This window comes from Sinocyclocheilus rhinocerous, unplaced genomic scaffold (assembly GCF_001515625.1).
Source record: "Sinocyclocheilus rhinocerous isolate Xijiao unplaced genomic scaffold, SAMN03320098_v1.1 scaffold591, whole genome shotgun sequence".
NCBI classification, from domain to species: domain Eukaryota; kingdom Metazoa; phylum Chordata; class Actinopteri; order Cypriniformes; family Cyprinidae; genus Sinocyclocheilus; species Sinocyclocheilus rhinocerous.
In genome coordinates this window covers 2,258,746-2,273,409 of record NW_015641476.1, presented here as the reverse complement: position 1 = coordinate 2,273,409, position 14,664 = coordinate 2,258,746, and the positions used below count along the sequence as shown (strand labels likewise).

At 37.2% G+C, this 14,664-nt stretch overlaps 1 protein-coding gene across 1 annotated transcript in view; it reads left to right on the top strand.

Moving 5' to 3' along the window:
* The window catches only part of LOC107755018 (E3 SUMO-protein ligase PIAS1-like), a 17,978-nt gene extending 3,918 nt beyond the window's left edge, over positions 1-14,060 (top strand). Inside the window, exons 2-14 of the mRNA XM_016571661.1 lie at positions 6,979-7,063; positions 7,227-7,274; positions 7,373-7,463; positions 7,653-7,787; positions 9,036-9,141; positions 10,989-11,062; positions 11,654-11,689; positions 11,850-11,872; positions 11,976-12,106; positions 12,502-12,688; positions 12,832-12,971; positions 13,071-13,111; positions 13,222-14,060. Coding sequence (XP_016427147.1) covers positions 6,979-7,063; positions 7,227-7,274; positions 7,373-7,463; positions 7,653-7,787; positions 9,036-9,141; positions 10,989-11,062; positions 11,654-11,689; positions 11,850-11,872; positions 11,976-12,106; positions 12,502-12,688; positions 12,832-12,971; positions 13,071-13,111; positions 13,222-13,515 — 1,391 coding nt within the window. The 3' untranslated portion in view covers positions 13,516-14,060. The remainder of the gene's footprint in view (positions 1-6,978; positions 7,064-7,226; positions 7,275-7,372; positions 7,464-7,652; positions 7,788-9,035; positions 9,142-10,988; positions 11,063-11,653; positions 11,690-11,849; positions 11,873-11,975; positions 12,107-12,501; positions 12,689-12,831; positions 12,972-13,070; positions 13,112-13,221) is intronic.
* Positions 14,061-14,664: the final 604 nt, after the last annotated feature.

Sequence of the window (14,664 nt, the reverse complement as noted above, 5' to 3'; positions counted from 1 at the left end):
CATGTTCTGTCAAACTTTATTGCCATTTTTCATCTATTGTACACAGAATGTTCACAAACTAAATTGTGAATTGTTAGCTTTTTATATTGAGTTACACCTGTTATCATAATCATTGAAAGTTCCATTTGAAAGTAAACTTCCATTTAGAGCTCTTTTTCCTGGATTATTTGTCCTTTCATGTGATCATGCGTTTGATTCTCATTGTGCTTTAACAACATATTTATCTCTAACAGTAACAGCATAGCGTTGCCCCCCTGCCTCATACACCACAGGAAGCAAGTATTTATTTATTCGACATAATCACATTACCATCATTGTCATCATTATTCTGCTCTCATCAGAGTGATCCATGCACTATGCATGCATTAGTCATTATCTCAATCACTCTCTGGCATGCTGGCATATAGGAGCATTTAAAGAACTTGGACCCTGTTTAGATGTATTTTCGTCATAGAAAGGATGTCAGTGTCTTTTATTAATTAGCCGAGATGTGTCTCGCTGCTGCTCGCAGCATGAATCCCAAACATTGAGAGCAGTGTGGTGTGCATCCTTTACGAACCAAACAACATGCACTTTCTGAATAAAGACTGCATCGTAGACGACAAATTCAGCAGTGTCAGAATAGCTTTGTGAATGTGTGGATGCCCATCAGCTCAACACTAGATGACTCTATCAGTTTAGTGCAAATTGAAATTAGATTTAATTGCAAACAATACTGCCGAAGCCAAGAATGCCTGTAAACAGAAAGTAACAGAGTAGATAATTCAGTATAAGTTACAGCTGTGCACAGTCTCCCTTTCTGTTTCGCTCTTTGTCTCTCCATTTCTTTGTTTCTCTTTCTGTCTTGGTGTTCTGCAGAAAGACTGAGAGGAATTTTTATTGGCGTGTATGTCGGATTTAGAGTATCCTAGCAGTGTTTTCATTAAGATGAATGATCTACAGAGGCTTAGTATGGGGCTGTGTGTGGGCACAATAAAGCTACAGCACAGTTTGTTTAATCATACCTTCACAATTTTGTGTCTTGTCCCCAGTTTTCTAAAATGCTCAGTCTTTGAGTCTTTAATCACACTCTTTTCTCTATGGCCAGATGGACATACAGTATATCAGTTGGGATAGGCTGTAGTGGTCTGATTTTTATTTTTAGTGGTCCTGTCTGTTTATGTTCACTTAAAACATCACTGACTATGTTTACACGAATACCTAAACTGATCTCAGGCATGCTATTAGTGGGTCGAGCATGTAAACAGATCCGCTTACAGTCAAGTGAGTCTCATGGATGTTGGTTTGCATGGTTTTCCGTGTTTGGCTTCCCATAAAGCTCATGACTAAATAAAACAGTTACTATTAGTAATATGCAGTTTGATATGCTGATGAGTGACTGCAGCAGTGCTAAAATAAACACATACATATAATATTAATTGCTCTTGCAATCAGTGGTGGGATGCTTGTTCACCCTTTCTAATTCTAAATAAATCATTCTAATTTGCTGATTTGGTGCTCAAGAAATGTTTTTGTATTATTATCAATGTTGAAACAGTTATGCTGCTTAATATTGTCATGGAAAATGTTATACATTTTTTTCAGGATTATTTGATTAATAGAAAGTTGAAAAGAACAGCATTTAATTGAGATAGAAACCTTTTTTATATTAGTGCATTATGGAAATACACGGTAAGCATTGCCATATTGTTATTTTAAATGCAAGTTGTGTCGAATTGCCAGTAAAATAACTATGATCCTGAACTGATACTGTGATATTAAATTTCTCATATCGTGATATGAGATTTTGGTTTGTTGGTTCGATTTTGAACCAATTTCACAGAAAGTTGTGCAGCCACAGTGAGTGTCAGTCTTACTATATCCAGAATCATGACTCAGCCAGCCTCTCTGAAGAACAAAAACACACAGACATCACTATCAATCACACAACACACAGCCAGCCGTGAAGTCAACACAATAAAGAGTCTAATCCACAAGACACCCTCCTGTGAAAGAGAAAATACAATGCTTTTTTAGCCCATTCTAATCTAAATGCTGCAACAATTGACTTTACAAATGAGAAAGTGTGAGTTGTTATTGTTAGAATAAACAGCTTTTTGTCATACATAAAAACATGCATATCTTTGGGTTTTTGGTTTGACTTCACATTTATAATCGGATGCTAAGAAAGGTACACTCTTACTGTTGCCCTCGCACATGGCTACACTCTAAAAAAATGCTGGGTTAAATACAACCCAGTGCTGGGTAAAATAGGGACAAACCTTGCAATTGGGTTGTTTTGACCCAAAAGGTTGGGTTACTACCCAGGAGGTTGGGTTAAACATTTACCCCAACCGCTGGGGCAAACCAGCCCAATTGCTGGGTTTGTCCCTATTTTACCCAGCACTGGGTTGAATTTAACCCAGCATTTTTTAGAGTGTACAGAGCAGGATTTATATCTGTGTTAATTAGGTGCGTGCAGATAAAGGGGGAGGTTTGTCAGAAACAAACTGTAACACACAGACCTTCACGTCCAGTTTGCATCCAACTGTTGAAGCAAATCAGATGATAAAGACTGCTGTGCTATTTTTAGATTAGACATGGGGGAGGAAAATTGTGCTTGCGCTCTCTCTCGATCTGTCTCTCCCTCTCTCATATGTTCCTGTCTGCCTCTCCCCGTCAATCTCCCTTTGTTTCTCTCCATCTCAACACCGTTATTTTCTCTGTCTCTCCTTTGCCCGTCTTTCTCTTTCTCTAGCTTTCTCGTCTTTTACCTCCCCAGTGTTAATTGTGAGAATAGAGATCAGGCTAATTATGTGTCGTTGAGTCGATTCTCCAGGTCTAATTGCACCCCTGCTGTTTCATGTTAAGGAAAGCGAGAGGAGAGAACAAGAGTGTGGGAGAGAACAAGAGACTGAATACAAGCAAAGCAGGAAAGAGAGGGCCAGAGGAAGGTATGGCCTGTGAAAATGGGTAGGTGGGTGTATAGTGGCACCTGTTTGGCCTTTCATCAGCACGGCCCTGGTCAATATTCATAGTTAAATGGAAAGTAATTAGCTCCATAACGATGCCTCACACACTCATATTCAGAGAACGCTCTCTCTTTTTGGTGTATGCTGATGAAATAGAGAAAAGTCAATAGAGCTGTCAACAGGATGATGTATTGTACGTGTGAGAGAAGGGAAAAGACAAATGAAGGCAATGGAGAAAATAAAACAAATCGAGAATGAAAGCAGCCGGGAGGGGGAGAGCATGCAGCAAGTGTCGAGAAAGTGAAAGAGTAACAACCTGAAAAACACTTTCAGAAAGAAGCAGGAAATCAAGACATTTTGTATCATTTTTGAAGATGTGTGTTTACATGATGACCTTCGTCAAAATAACAACATGATACCACCTGCGAATCGAATGTCTCATTAACAAATCTACTTTCAAGCTTTCTGCTAAGAAGATATTATGCAAGCAAGAGTGCTGTAGTACTTAAAGGCACATTCAGTAATGCTTTAGCTAGCATTCCCATCGCTGTTCTTCTGTACGTTAATGGTGTTAGATGCTGCACTGCCATCTGTCGACATGGTTCATCAGCAAGGTCGTCATTCCCTTACCTTTCCAACTAAAAAGAAGCAACTTAGGCATAACTACTATCACTATTTTCTCCTTCATAACATCTTTTCACCTTCTGTATTCCGTACCGATGTTTACGCTCGTTTGTTTTTGTCTTTTGTCAGTCTTTCTGTCTTCTTGCTTCAGTCCTTTTCTGTTTCTTCAGTCGTACAGGTACTTCTTCTCCCATTGTTTTTGCTGGTAAAACACAATAATAAGTGTGTTCTGTTGTCTAATTTTCACTCTTCGCATCACCAAACAATACTACAGTAGTGCAGCCAGTGACCGTGGGGATTTTCTCTGACCTTTAGTGAAACATTGCGGGAGACTTCATTTCATCATGTCAAAATACATTAAGAGGGGACCTATAATTAAAACACTTTTTATAGAAAACTATCATAAATACAGTATTCATCTCATGTGAGTGTACACCATTCAGACTCTTCACAGAAACATTTATTTCTTATAAAACTTTTCAATGTAAATTCAGAATAAATATTTCACTCAGTTCCATTCTGCTGGAACGCCGCAAACACAAACAAGCGTAGCGATAAGCACCCTTACAGACAGTGCAAATAAACATTACAGTGCTGTTGTACTCTGTATCAGACGTCTTGGAATGCAGCTTGGCCAATCAAATTCGATGAGTGGAACCGCTGTATAAAAACAATGTTAAGCTTTGTATCTATTTGTATTATTATTTGTTATTTTTAAGTATATCACATATCCGTTGTGTCACTAAGCACTCCAGCTGAGCAAGAGAGATCAAGAGGGAAATGGGGTGTGAGTGTATGGCTTGTGTTAGTTTTACATGATATGAAAAAACTGAACCTCTGCACTTAGAGACATTTAAATGACTGGTTTGAAGATGTTTGGCTCTGCTGAGTTTGTGTCAGTGTGCTGCAGTGAATGTTATTTTAGAGAAGATTTCTCTAGGTGAGAGCACTTGCATTAGTAAGATCATTCTTTATCTATGTTTGTGTGTAAGAGTGCAAAAGTGAAGAAGTGTACATCTGAGTTGGTGTTACTGAATGACAGAGTAGTTTTGACTTGCAGAGAGTCTTTCTTCCTTTTTCACATGGTCAGGTTTTCTAATGTTTCTAATGTTTACCAGTTCATTCAGAAACCTCTCGGCTGCTTTAAAATAGGGCTGTCACGATACCAGATTTTCACTACTCAATTATCGTGGCCAAGGAATTCAGAATAACAGTGTTATCGCAAATCAATCGAAATTTTGGAAAAACAAAAATTTTATCACTCAAATTCATCTTTAACTTTGTTTATTTTGTGTTTGCTTTTTTGTTTTGTTTTTTTGGCCAATGAATCACACTGAAAATACAAGTGTAGGGGAGACCGAGAAGACAGTTTGTAACCATTAATGCAAGGTTCTGTCATTGATGGAACTCTAGATGGCACAGGCCATCAAGTCCTAAATCACTCTTTTGTTGCATCAGACAGCAGCCAATGAGCTTGGTGCTCAACATTCAAATGCTTGGCCAGTGTTTGCTGTGCATTTTAGAAACCCTTCACCTTCCCCAGCTCCACCTTTATAGATCTACTACTGGGTAAATTCACGTAAGTTATATGTGCAGCAGCAGTATTTCTTACATGCTCACAGCAGCATGTCTGTGGATGTATTGGCAGTAGCAAATCTCTGTACTTGCTCTGCTGCAGCAGTGTAGCAGATCTATTCCGCCAAGACCAAATACATTAACATCATAGATATGTATAGGTAGGTGCCCTATTAGCAGCTGTTTCTATGACTTGTTGCCTGTGTGTCTGCAACCGTAGTTATACAGTACGCTTGTATGCAAATTTTTATCTGCAATAGACTTCAGCAGATGATTTTGCTTAACACAATACAAGAAGACGAAACCATTAGCTAACACTACTTTAAAAAGTTACTATAGTTTAAAAAGCTTTAAAATTGAGTTAATACATATTAAAAACACAAACCAACACATTCTTACATGTGAAAGTTTATCCAATTTCTTTGAGAATTTAAATTTTGGCAGTTTTTACAACCACAGGCTGTGCAATGTTGTGGAATCTCATTGATTGACAAAACTCATTGATTTGTATTGTGAGTGACAACACTGACCATTGCAAGATGGTGGACGCGTCAACGTGTCTGGAGCGATCGAATGTGGGATCTACCTATACATATTTATTATTAACATTGCCATGTGTATTACTATGCTGATCTTTCTGAGAGTTGTCATGACTGAGTAAAAGTGTATAATGAGAACTTGCTGCTGATCAGCACTTCCTTCTGATTGGAGTATCTTTCCAGAAAAAGTTTCCACACTGGCAAGAAATTTTTTTTCGGGTGTAGGTAGAGTATCTCTTTTGTCCATCATCTCTGATGACATGACTTTGTGCAGTAGAAGCTACACACTTTGTCATTGTTGTCTTCTTTTTTCCATTTTATGAAGGTTAAAGTGCAATACCCCGCAACTAGTGTCAACGCAACAATGTTAATATAATAATAATATCAATATTTATTTTTTTAAATATCAAGGATATCGTCAAGGTTACCAGTATATTGCGACACCCCTAGTTTAAAAACATTATTTTAAGCTGAAATGCAATCTGTAAAATAAATGAAAAACTAGAACTAAACTAAAGACGGTGGAACAAAAACAAAATAAAATCAACTGAACTAAATGTTATTTCTAAATGGACTTGAAGCTTATGCAGATCTGTGACTGTTATTATAACAGTCTTATTGTTACTGAATGTAATTAACAGCACAGTTGTTGCAGGGCTGAATCTGGTAGCGCAACAACAATTTTTTTCAATCAATAACAATCCTCACATAATAGTTAGTTTTCAAACATGCTCTCCGTCATTGCAACTGTTTCAGAGGGCCGCCTGTAACCAAAATGGTTTTTGACACATTGTTTACCTTGTCCTTGAACCTTTGGGAAAAAAACAGCTTGAGTTTCTCCCTTCGATGACAATGGAAATGAACTGAGTGGGAATGATATGAGCATTCCCAGAAAAAGTTGTTTTGAAGGAACACTGATGTTATTTAAGCTGGACATGGATCAGAGTGGGGGGAGAAGTCTGTAATATTACTCTTCGAGCTTTGATTGTACCCCCCTGACATATGGGTGGAATTATGCGGATAAAAATCTTGCTTTGCTATTGAGAATGAAACATTAAAAAGACTTTATCTAAATAATTAGGATTGTTTGAAATACTTTGCATATTTAAACTTGTTCAGATTTTTCAGAGCCCACAAACCTATGAAATTTTCACTCAGCTCAAAGTCATGTACAGTTTTGTTGGGTTTTGTTCACAGTAAGCATTAAATGTAAGCTATGGAAATTGATTTGTTTTATGTAAGGTTTTTTCATTGTAGTTATTTTTCTTTGGATCTTTTTCTCTCTGCAGCTTCAGATAACAGCCAGAGGTTTCAGGAAACATGTTTTGCATTTGCATTGACGCCACAGCAAGTCCAACAAGTCAGCAGCTCAATGTAAGTCTGTTTATTTAGAATATTTCCTTCAGAAATTATATAATGATGTTACAAAGCAAAATCCCAAAATAAGAAGAGGAGTTTCTATAAGGTACTGATTGTGTGATGCCATGTTGGACTCATTTATTATCTCAAATGAATAGTTCAACTTTCTCTTTTATAGGGACATATCGGGGACCAAATGTGACTTTATGGTGCAAGTACAGTTACGGTAAGCTATTCTCATTCTAATACACTGAAATGTTTTGCATAAATATGATACTGTATAAAACTTCAGAGCACTAGCATGCTGTTTTCTGCTTAATCCAGGTTTTGTCTATCAGAGACAAGCTGCCCTCAGGAGGACCACTTCCCCCCTAATCTTTGTGTTAAAGTCAATGGGAAACCGTGTAATCTCCCAGTAAGTTAAACTACAGTCCATTTGTCCATCTATCCATCATTCTAATCTGAGACACATGGTTAAGACACTGTTGGCCTCTACACTAAATTACATTTTCACAATGCCGTTTGTTTGAAAATTTTATTTTTTCTTTTAAATATTTTTATTTGAATAAAACATATAAGTTCCTCATTCGTTGTTTTTCACCAGGGATATCTGCCTCCTACCAAAAATGGCGTGGAACCAAAGAGGCCCAGCAGACCCATCAACATTACCTCATTGGTCAAACTTTCCACAACTGTCCCCAACACCATTGTAGTGTCCTGGACCTCAGAAATTGGACGGGTAAATTAATTGTAATCCCTCCCTCTCCCAATTTGTGAATACAAGTACTGCAACACTTGTTTAATAATGGTTCTACAACTTTTTATGGGAAAAGATGGAAAGTAAGTTGTGGTCTAATCAAATCAAGCAAGCCTATTACAGAAACTCTTGTTGAAATCAAAATTTATTTTTAGCACCCTATACATGTCTTGCAGCCATTTGCAGTCACATGACATCCAATTATAGCATCGGCTATATGCAGTTTGTGTGAAAAGGTCAGCATGTATGCAGTATTTTAGTATTTTCTCGGAGTGACGTTTTGAGGCACAGCTAAAAAGAAATATCTCTGATGCCCTTATTTCAGTCATTTTTCAGAAAAACAAAAAGGCTATTTGTAGAGTATTGATGGATATGACATCAAACAAAAACAGTTAACTTGCATATTAGTAATTTAAATGCTTTATGTCTATTCTGTGTGTTGTGGTCTAAGCTAAACGTAAATATTTCAGTGCAGTTTAATACATTATCTGAAATCATTTGTGATCTTAGTGAATGCTCATTTACCTTTGATATGTTCTAGAAATGCATTTGTGATGGATGAAGGCTCTTGTCCATTAGCAGTTAATGCATATTAAGAAGAAGAATCTAGATTTTGGGGAAAAAAAACAAAAAAAAGGTCACTGTTTACTTTGAGACTACTGTAAGCAGACAGGAGTTCATTAATTAATCCACAGATCCCTATATCTTATAAGCTAACATATTCATCTTCTTGTGCATAAAACATTACTGCACCTACATATAATATTCAGCTTCATGAATGATGTCATTCCTTATCGTGTAACTTGCCTTGGCAAGCAATCCTGGCACTCTCTGTGGTAGATTCCTTACATTTTTCACTCTTGCTGTACCTTCTCACTGAATCTAAAGGGCTCTTTATTATAGAACCTGTTCATATGGCACTGATAAAACGGTGATGTAAGATCTGACCTGAAAATATAAATAAATGATGCCTAGAAGAAGCTTCTTCACTGCAGTAGGTTTTCCCACTCTGTTATATTCTAGCACTAGTATTGCATTATCTCACTGTGATGTTACAGTTAATACGTTATTCCATAAATTATTACATATTTCACATGTTAACTTACATTAAAATATAGACTCCATGCTGTTTTATGAAGATGTTACTATGTTATAAAATGTTGCTTGGATTGAGGTATGGGATGGCACTGTGCCTCTAGTGAAGTATCTTCTGTTGGATTGTTTTCTCAGAGTTACTCTATGGCAGTGTACCTGGTCAAACAGCTGTCATCTACAATGCTATTGCAGAGGCTGCGGGCTAAAGGCATCAGAAATCCAGATCACTCCAGAGCACTCAGTAAGCACATTCTCCATAGAAATAGAGATGTTCTGTTTGTTGTCCTAAAACCTATAGAAAATTAGCATTTTGAGCTATGGGTTTCCTCTGGAATTTCCATTGGGTTTTTAGAAAAGCAGATTTACAGTTTTGATTTACACTACTGTTATTTCCTGTTGAAGAACTTTACTTCGGCAAGGATGCATTAAATCAAAAGTAAAGTAAAGACTACTGTTTCAAATAAATGCTTTTCTTTTGAACTTTTTATTCATCAACCCTGAAAAACAAAATGTAAACAATATTTGAAAATATATTTAACCAGTTATTTTAAATTGTAATAATGTTTCACAGTATTACTGTTTTTACTGCATTTCTGATCAAATAAATGCAGCCTTGGTGAGCATGAGACATCTGTCATAAACAGTAAAAAGATCTTACCGACCCCAAACCTTTGAACAGTAGTGTAGGCCTGTGTTTAACATTACTTGCAGAGGTTTTTACGTTTAGTTCTAAAATGTTACATGCAGTGAAGCCTCAGATGCGAATTTTGAAACCTCTGTGTTTGAACAAGTTGCTAAATGAAAACTTCAGTGACTGAACAGATAAGTGAAGTGACTGTTAAGTTTTAATTTTCCCCGTTATCCAATCTAAAGATGGCATTGAAGATGGAGGTTTTTATTGCTAGTTAAATTCAGACAGAAACAGTCTCTATGTCCTCTTGTTCCTTCTTCATGGCAAAGATAAACTATACTGTGGACTAAAAGTTTGTTGGCGTCTTATTTTATCCAATTTAAAACCTTAAAAATTATGCTCCATAGACTCCAGTCAATAGTCATTTTCTTAAGGCTATTAAGACTAAGTAGTGCTTGATTGTGTATATATATCTTTTATTCTATATAGCGTAGTGTGAAGTGAGTTCATCTAGGATTGATCTAATCACTGACAGAAATGCAACATCACAGTTCCGCTCTACACAGATTGCTCTTTGTTCTTGTCTGCCCTTCAAACTTTTCATGATACTTTCAGATTTTATGTAGCAACCTATAAACTGTCTGAAGAGGCTTGTTAATTCTGAAAGAATGGCCTGATGCCCCTGTTGTAAACAAGCTACAGCACACCAGCCTGAGGCAGCTCAACCAAATTCTGAAGCACTAATATTCATTCACATGAATTGAGAAATACAAACAAGTGTTTTGGAAATATTTTAAAGTGTAACAGTGGTGACTGTTGAAGATTAGGGCTGTGAATATAAAATTTTTCCAGCGATAACCCATATAATAAATATACACTACTGTTCTAAAGTTTGGGATTGGTAAGATTGTTGTAGTTGTTGTTTTTGAAATGTCTCTAATGCTCACCAAGGCTGCCACAGCCATTACTCCAGACTTCAGTGTCACATGATCCTTCAGAAATCATTCTTATGTGCTGATTTAGTGCTCAAGAAGCATTTCTTCTTATAGTTAATGTTGAAAACAATTGTGCCTGTGCTCCTTAATATGTTGTGGAGATTGTAAAACATTTCAGCATTCTTTGATGAATTCTTTGTTGAAGTTTCAGAACAGAAATCTTTTTTTAACGTTATAAAAGTCGCTACTGTGACTTTACATCAATTTAATGTATCCATACTGAATACAAATATTCATTTAATTCAAAAAGAAATAAAAATCTTACTGAACCCAACCTTCTGAACGGTAGTGTAGGTGTGAATGTGTTTAGTCCTTTATTATTGCCAGGTGAAATGTGACCATGCTGTTCTTTCACTTCTCCAGTTGTATTAATAACTCGAAGTCATTTATTAATACAATGCAGTTGTAAAGATCTCTGTGTGTTTTCAGCTGCTAATGTGTGTTTATGCTCATGTCCTGCAGTAAAGGAAAAGTTAACAGCAGACCCTGACAGTGAAATAGCAACCACCAGCCTAAGAGTTTCATTATTATGTCCGGTAAGCATCTTATTTGTCCAATAACTCAGTCAAACACACACACACACACACACACACACACACACAATAATGCATATTTTTGGATGTATTTTTGGTCTTCATGTTAGTTTAAGCCCAAGGACCAGCTGCAACAAACCTCTTAAGCTAAGAAAATCCAATTACATTTCTAAACAAATTATCACTAAGGGTTTTTTCCCCCACTTGACAGCTTTGTTGCAACCAGCTATAGGACCTTATGAGAGCCAGATTGTTTAAGATTCTAGTGTTGCAGAGTAGTTAAAGATCACACAAAGCATAGACTGACGTTTTTTATTTTAAACTCAAAATGAAATCAGATTCAGAGCGTTTTATATATTATGAGTCATAAATCTGTCTAAAACAGTTAGGCTGGTTAATGTCAGTTGTATGCTGCCATGATTATCTAAGTTTTTTTCATGTGTCTCTTCTTGCTCTTTTCATTGATTGATCTGTCTCCAAACCTACATCTGTGTGTGTGTGAGTTTACCTGGATTTTTCTATGTGGGATGTCTGTGTGTGTGTGTGTGTGTTAATTCTTTCATGATTGTCTGTGCTTTTGCTTGTGTTGCGCAGCTGGGAAAGATGCGGCTAATGATTCCGTGTCGGGCAGCATTTCAAAATATATTCAAATAGAAAACAGTTATTTCAATAATATTTACTTGTTTTTACTGTATTTATGAATAAATGAATATATATGAATATATATATATATATATATATATAAATTCACATCTTTATTTTTCTAATATAATTTTGATTTTGCATGAAGTTTTCCCAGCTCTTTTCCAGAGAGTAGATGATACCTATGAGAAATGAGAAATGAGAAAATTCACATTCTCACGCTCACACACTCACATTTCTTCCTTTTCCTACCCATTTCTCTGTCCATACTTAGGTTGTTTATGGAGATTCTGAACAGCTGTTTAGATTGTGATGAAATCCAGTTCAAAGAAGACGGTAGCTGGGCCCCCATGAGGTCGAAAAAGGAAGTGCAAGAGGTGTCGGCTTCATACAATGGCATTGATGGTCAGACCCAGTTACTGCAGATTATCTCCTCATATTGTTGAGGAACTGTTGCAGGAGGCGTTTTGAAAATTGAGAATTGGTCTAAGACATCTTAAAACCTCTAATACAGTGCTGGTAATTTTGCACAGCATTGTATTTTGATTAAAAAAAATCAGCAAACCTTTCTTGTAAAGCCATACTTGACACAATAATTGACAGGCTACCTCTGAATATACACAACAGTACAAAAGTTTGTTTTTGTTTTGTTTTTCTGTGAAAGAAATTAATGATTTTTTTCAGCAAGAATGAAACAAATTGATCAAAAGTGACAGTACTGTTACATTGTTACATAAAAATCATACACCCTGAAATTATTTGGTTTACAATCTGCTGTGTATGTTTGTATGCATAATCAGGCGGATGTCGTACGTCAGTGTTGGAGCAGAACTCTCAAACAAATGGCAACAGTGGAGGAAACAGCAAAAAAGTGGAGGTGATTGATTTGACTCTTGACAGCTCGTCTGAGGAAGAGGAAGATGAAGAACCCCCTCAGAAGAAAAGCTGCCCCTCGCTATCTAGTATCTCTCCTCAGATGGATAATGGGTACATTTCAGTATCATTTCAGTAGAAACAATTTTCTCAAACAAATTATTTTCAGCTTCTTAAATATGCACAAATAACTTTCTATGTGTGGGTTTTGCAGAAATGTTTTACTCAAGCTAGCTTGTTTGTTGGCACATTCATAGGGTACTAAATCTCCACAGACAAGCATCTCCTGTGAGTCGGACTCCCAGCATGCCTCAGGTGGATACCAGTTACATTCCCCCACCTCCTCCCCTTATTCAGGACTACCGCCACTACTACTCTACGCCCGGTGACCTGTCAGGTACAGCACCCAAACATCTTTAGGAACCTGTTTAATGTGGAAAATGTGCCTATTTAAGCTTCAATGTTTGTGCTGATTTGTCTCCATTACCTCTTACAGATCTCAGCTTTTTTCCTTTTTTACAAGAAGAGAATCATCAGGTAACACAACCCAAACGTTTCTTGGCCCACTGTAATTTACTGTTAAATTGATATAGCTACTTTAGCGACCATCTTCTCTTTGCCTGACTTTTTTCATGCTGTCTCTCCAGCACTACAACATGGTGATGGCAGCAGCTGCATCAGCATCTGAAGATCACGACCTCCTCCTGAGTCGTTTTCTCCCATACGGCTCGTCTCAGCTCTTCCTGGACCCTCCCTCTACCCCTGTAAGCAACAGCCTCCCTCCCATTAACGTCAACGGCAGCAGCACCGGCAGCAGCCTGGTGTCCTCCAGCAGCCTACGGGAAAGTCTCGGACATCCACCCGCCCCCCGCCCCACCTCCGAATCAGCCCCCACGTCTGCCATCTACGGTCCCATCCCAGACGTCATCTCGTTAGACTGACCCAGGACCGAACCCTCGCACAGGAAACTGACTGAAGAGACTTCCAAACATTGGGAAGAAAAGGGGACATACAAGATGACTGAAGGGTGTTTTTGTAAACGATGATAATTGTTGCCGTGTACAGAGAACAAATATATTTTTTGTTTTACTTTTGTATATACCTATCTATCTAGCTATTTAATGTATATGTAAACTTGAAAGAGTTTTTTCCCCCCTGGATTGCTAAAATTACTTTGGGTTTTATCTCCTGGGAAACTGAGGCTCTTTTTCCTTCACAGCTTTGTCTCAACCCCTTTAACATAATATGAACACTTTTTATATCCTTTACCCATCATATTCTGTAGTCGTCTATATTTTGTCTGATTCCATAGGGCACAATGGCTGCGTTCAGACTGTCAGTGGGACTCTTGGTTCTTTTCTCTTCCCAGCAAAACTTTTTTTTTGTCTTTGCCAGTCCATACCATATCCCCTAAACATGCAGGACTGTTTTATATAATGCCTTTAAGGGATAGTTCACCCAAAAATGAACATTCTGTCATCATTTACACACCCTCATATCTTTCTTTCTTTCTTTCTTTCTTTCTTTTTTTGTTGCACAGATGAAATTTGGCACATGAGAGTAAATGATGACTAAATCTTTATTTTTTGATGAACTCTCCCTTTATTTAAATGGGCTGTTAAGAAGCATTCCTTCACATTCAGGTTAACAACTGGAAGTAATAGCATTGTTACAGATTGCCAATATCTGACCTCATGATTCTTAAGTGAAATGAAATTCATGACTGTTTAAAAAAATGTAATTCTCTAACAATTTTGCATCCATTTTTTTCTTGCTCAATGCCAAAAGAACACTGTTTAGTGTTGAAGTTTCTAGAGTGAGAGCTTGCGAGTTCAGTGAACTTAAATGTACACCTTGTATGGAAAGTAAGGATTTACTCTCTTTTTTGTGGCTACCATGCTTGATTGTTCATTCATTTTTTTCTTCCTTCCTTGCGTCCCTCTCTTCTTGAATTGTTCTGTTGGGAGGTTCAACAGTGGCGCAGATGATGAGGTTACGATGTCCTTGGTGTTGGCATGTAATTACTCACAGATGTTTGTTTGACTGAGGTCTCTATTCAGTTGATGTCTCTTAGGTCATCTGTGTTTGGT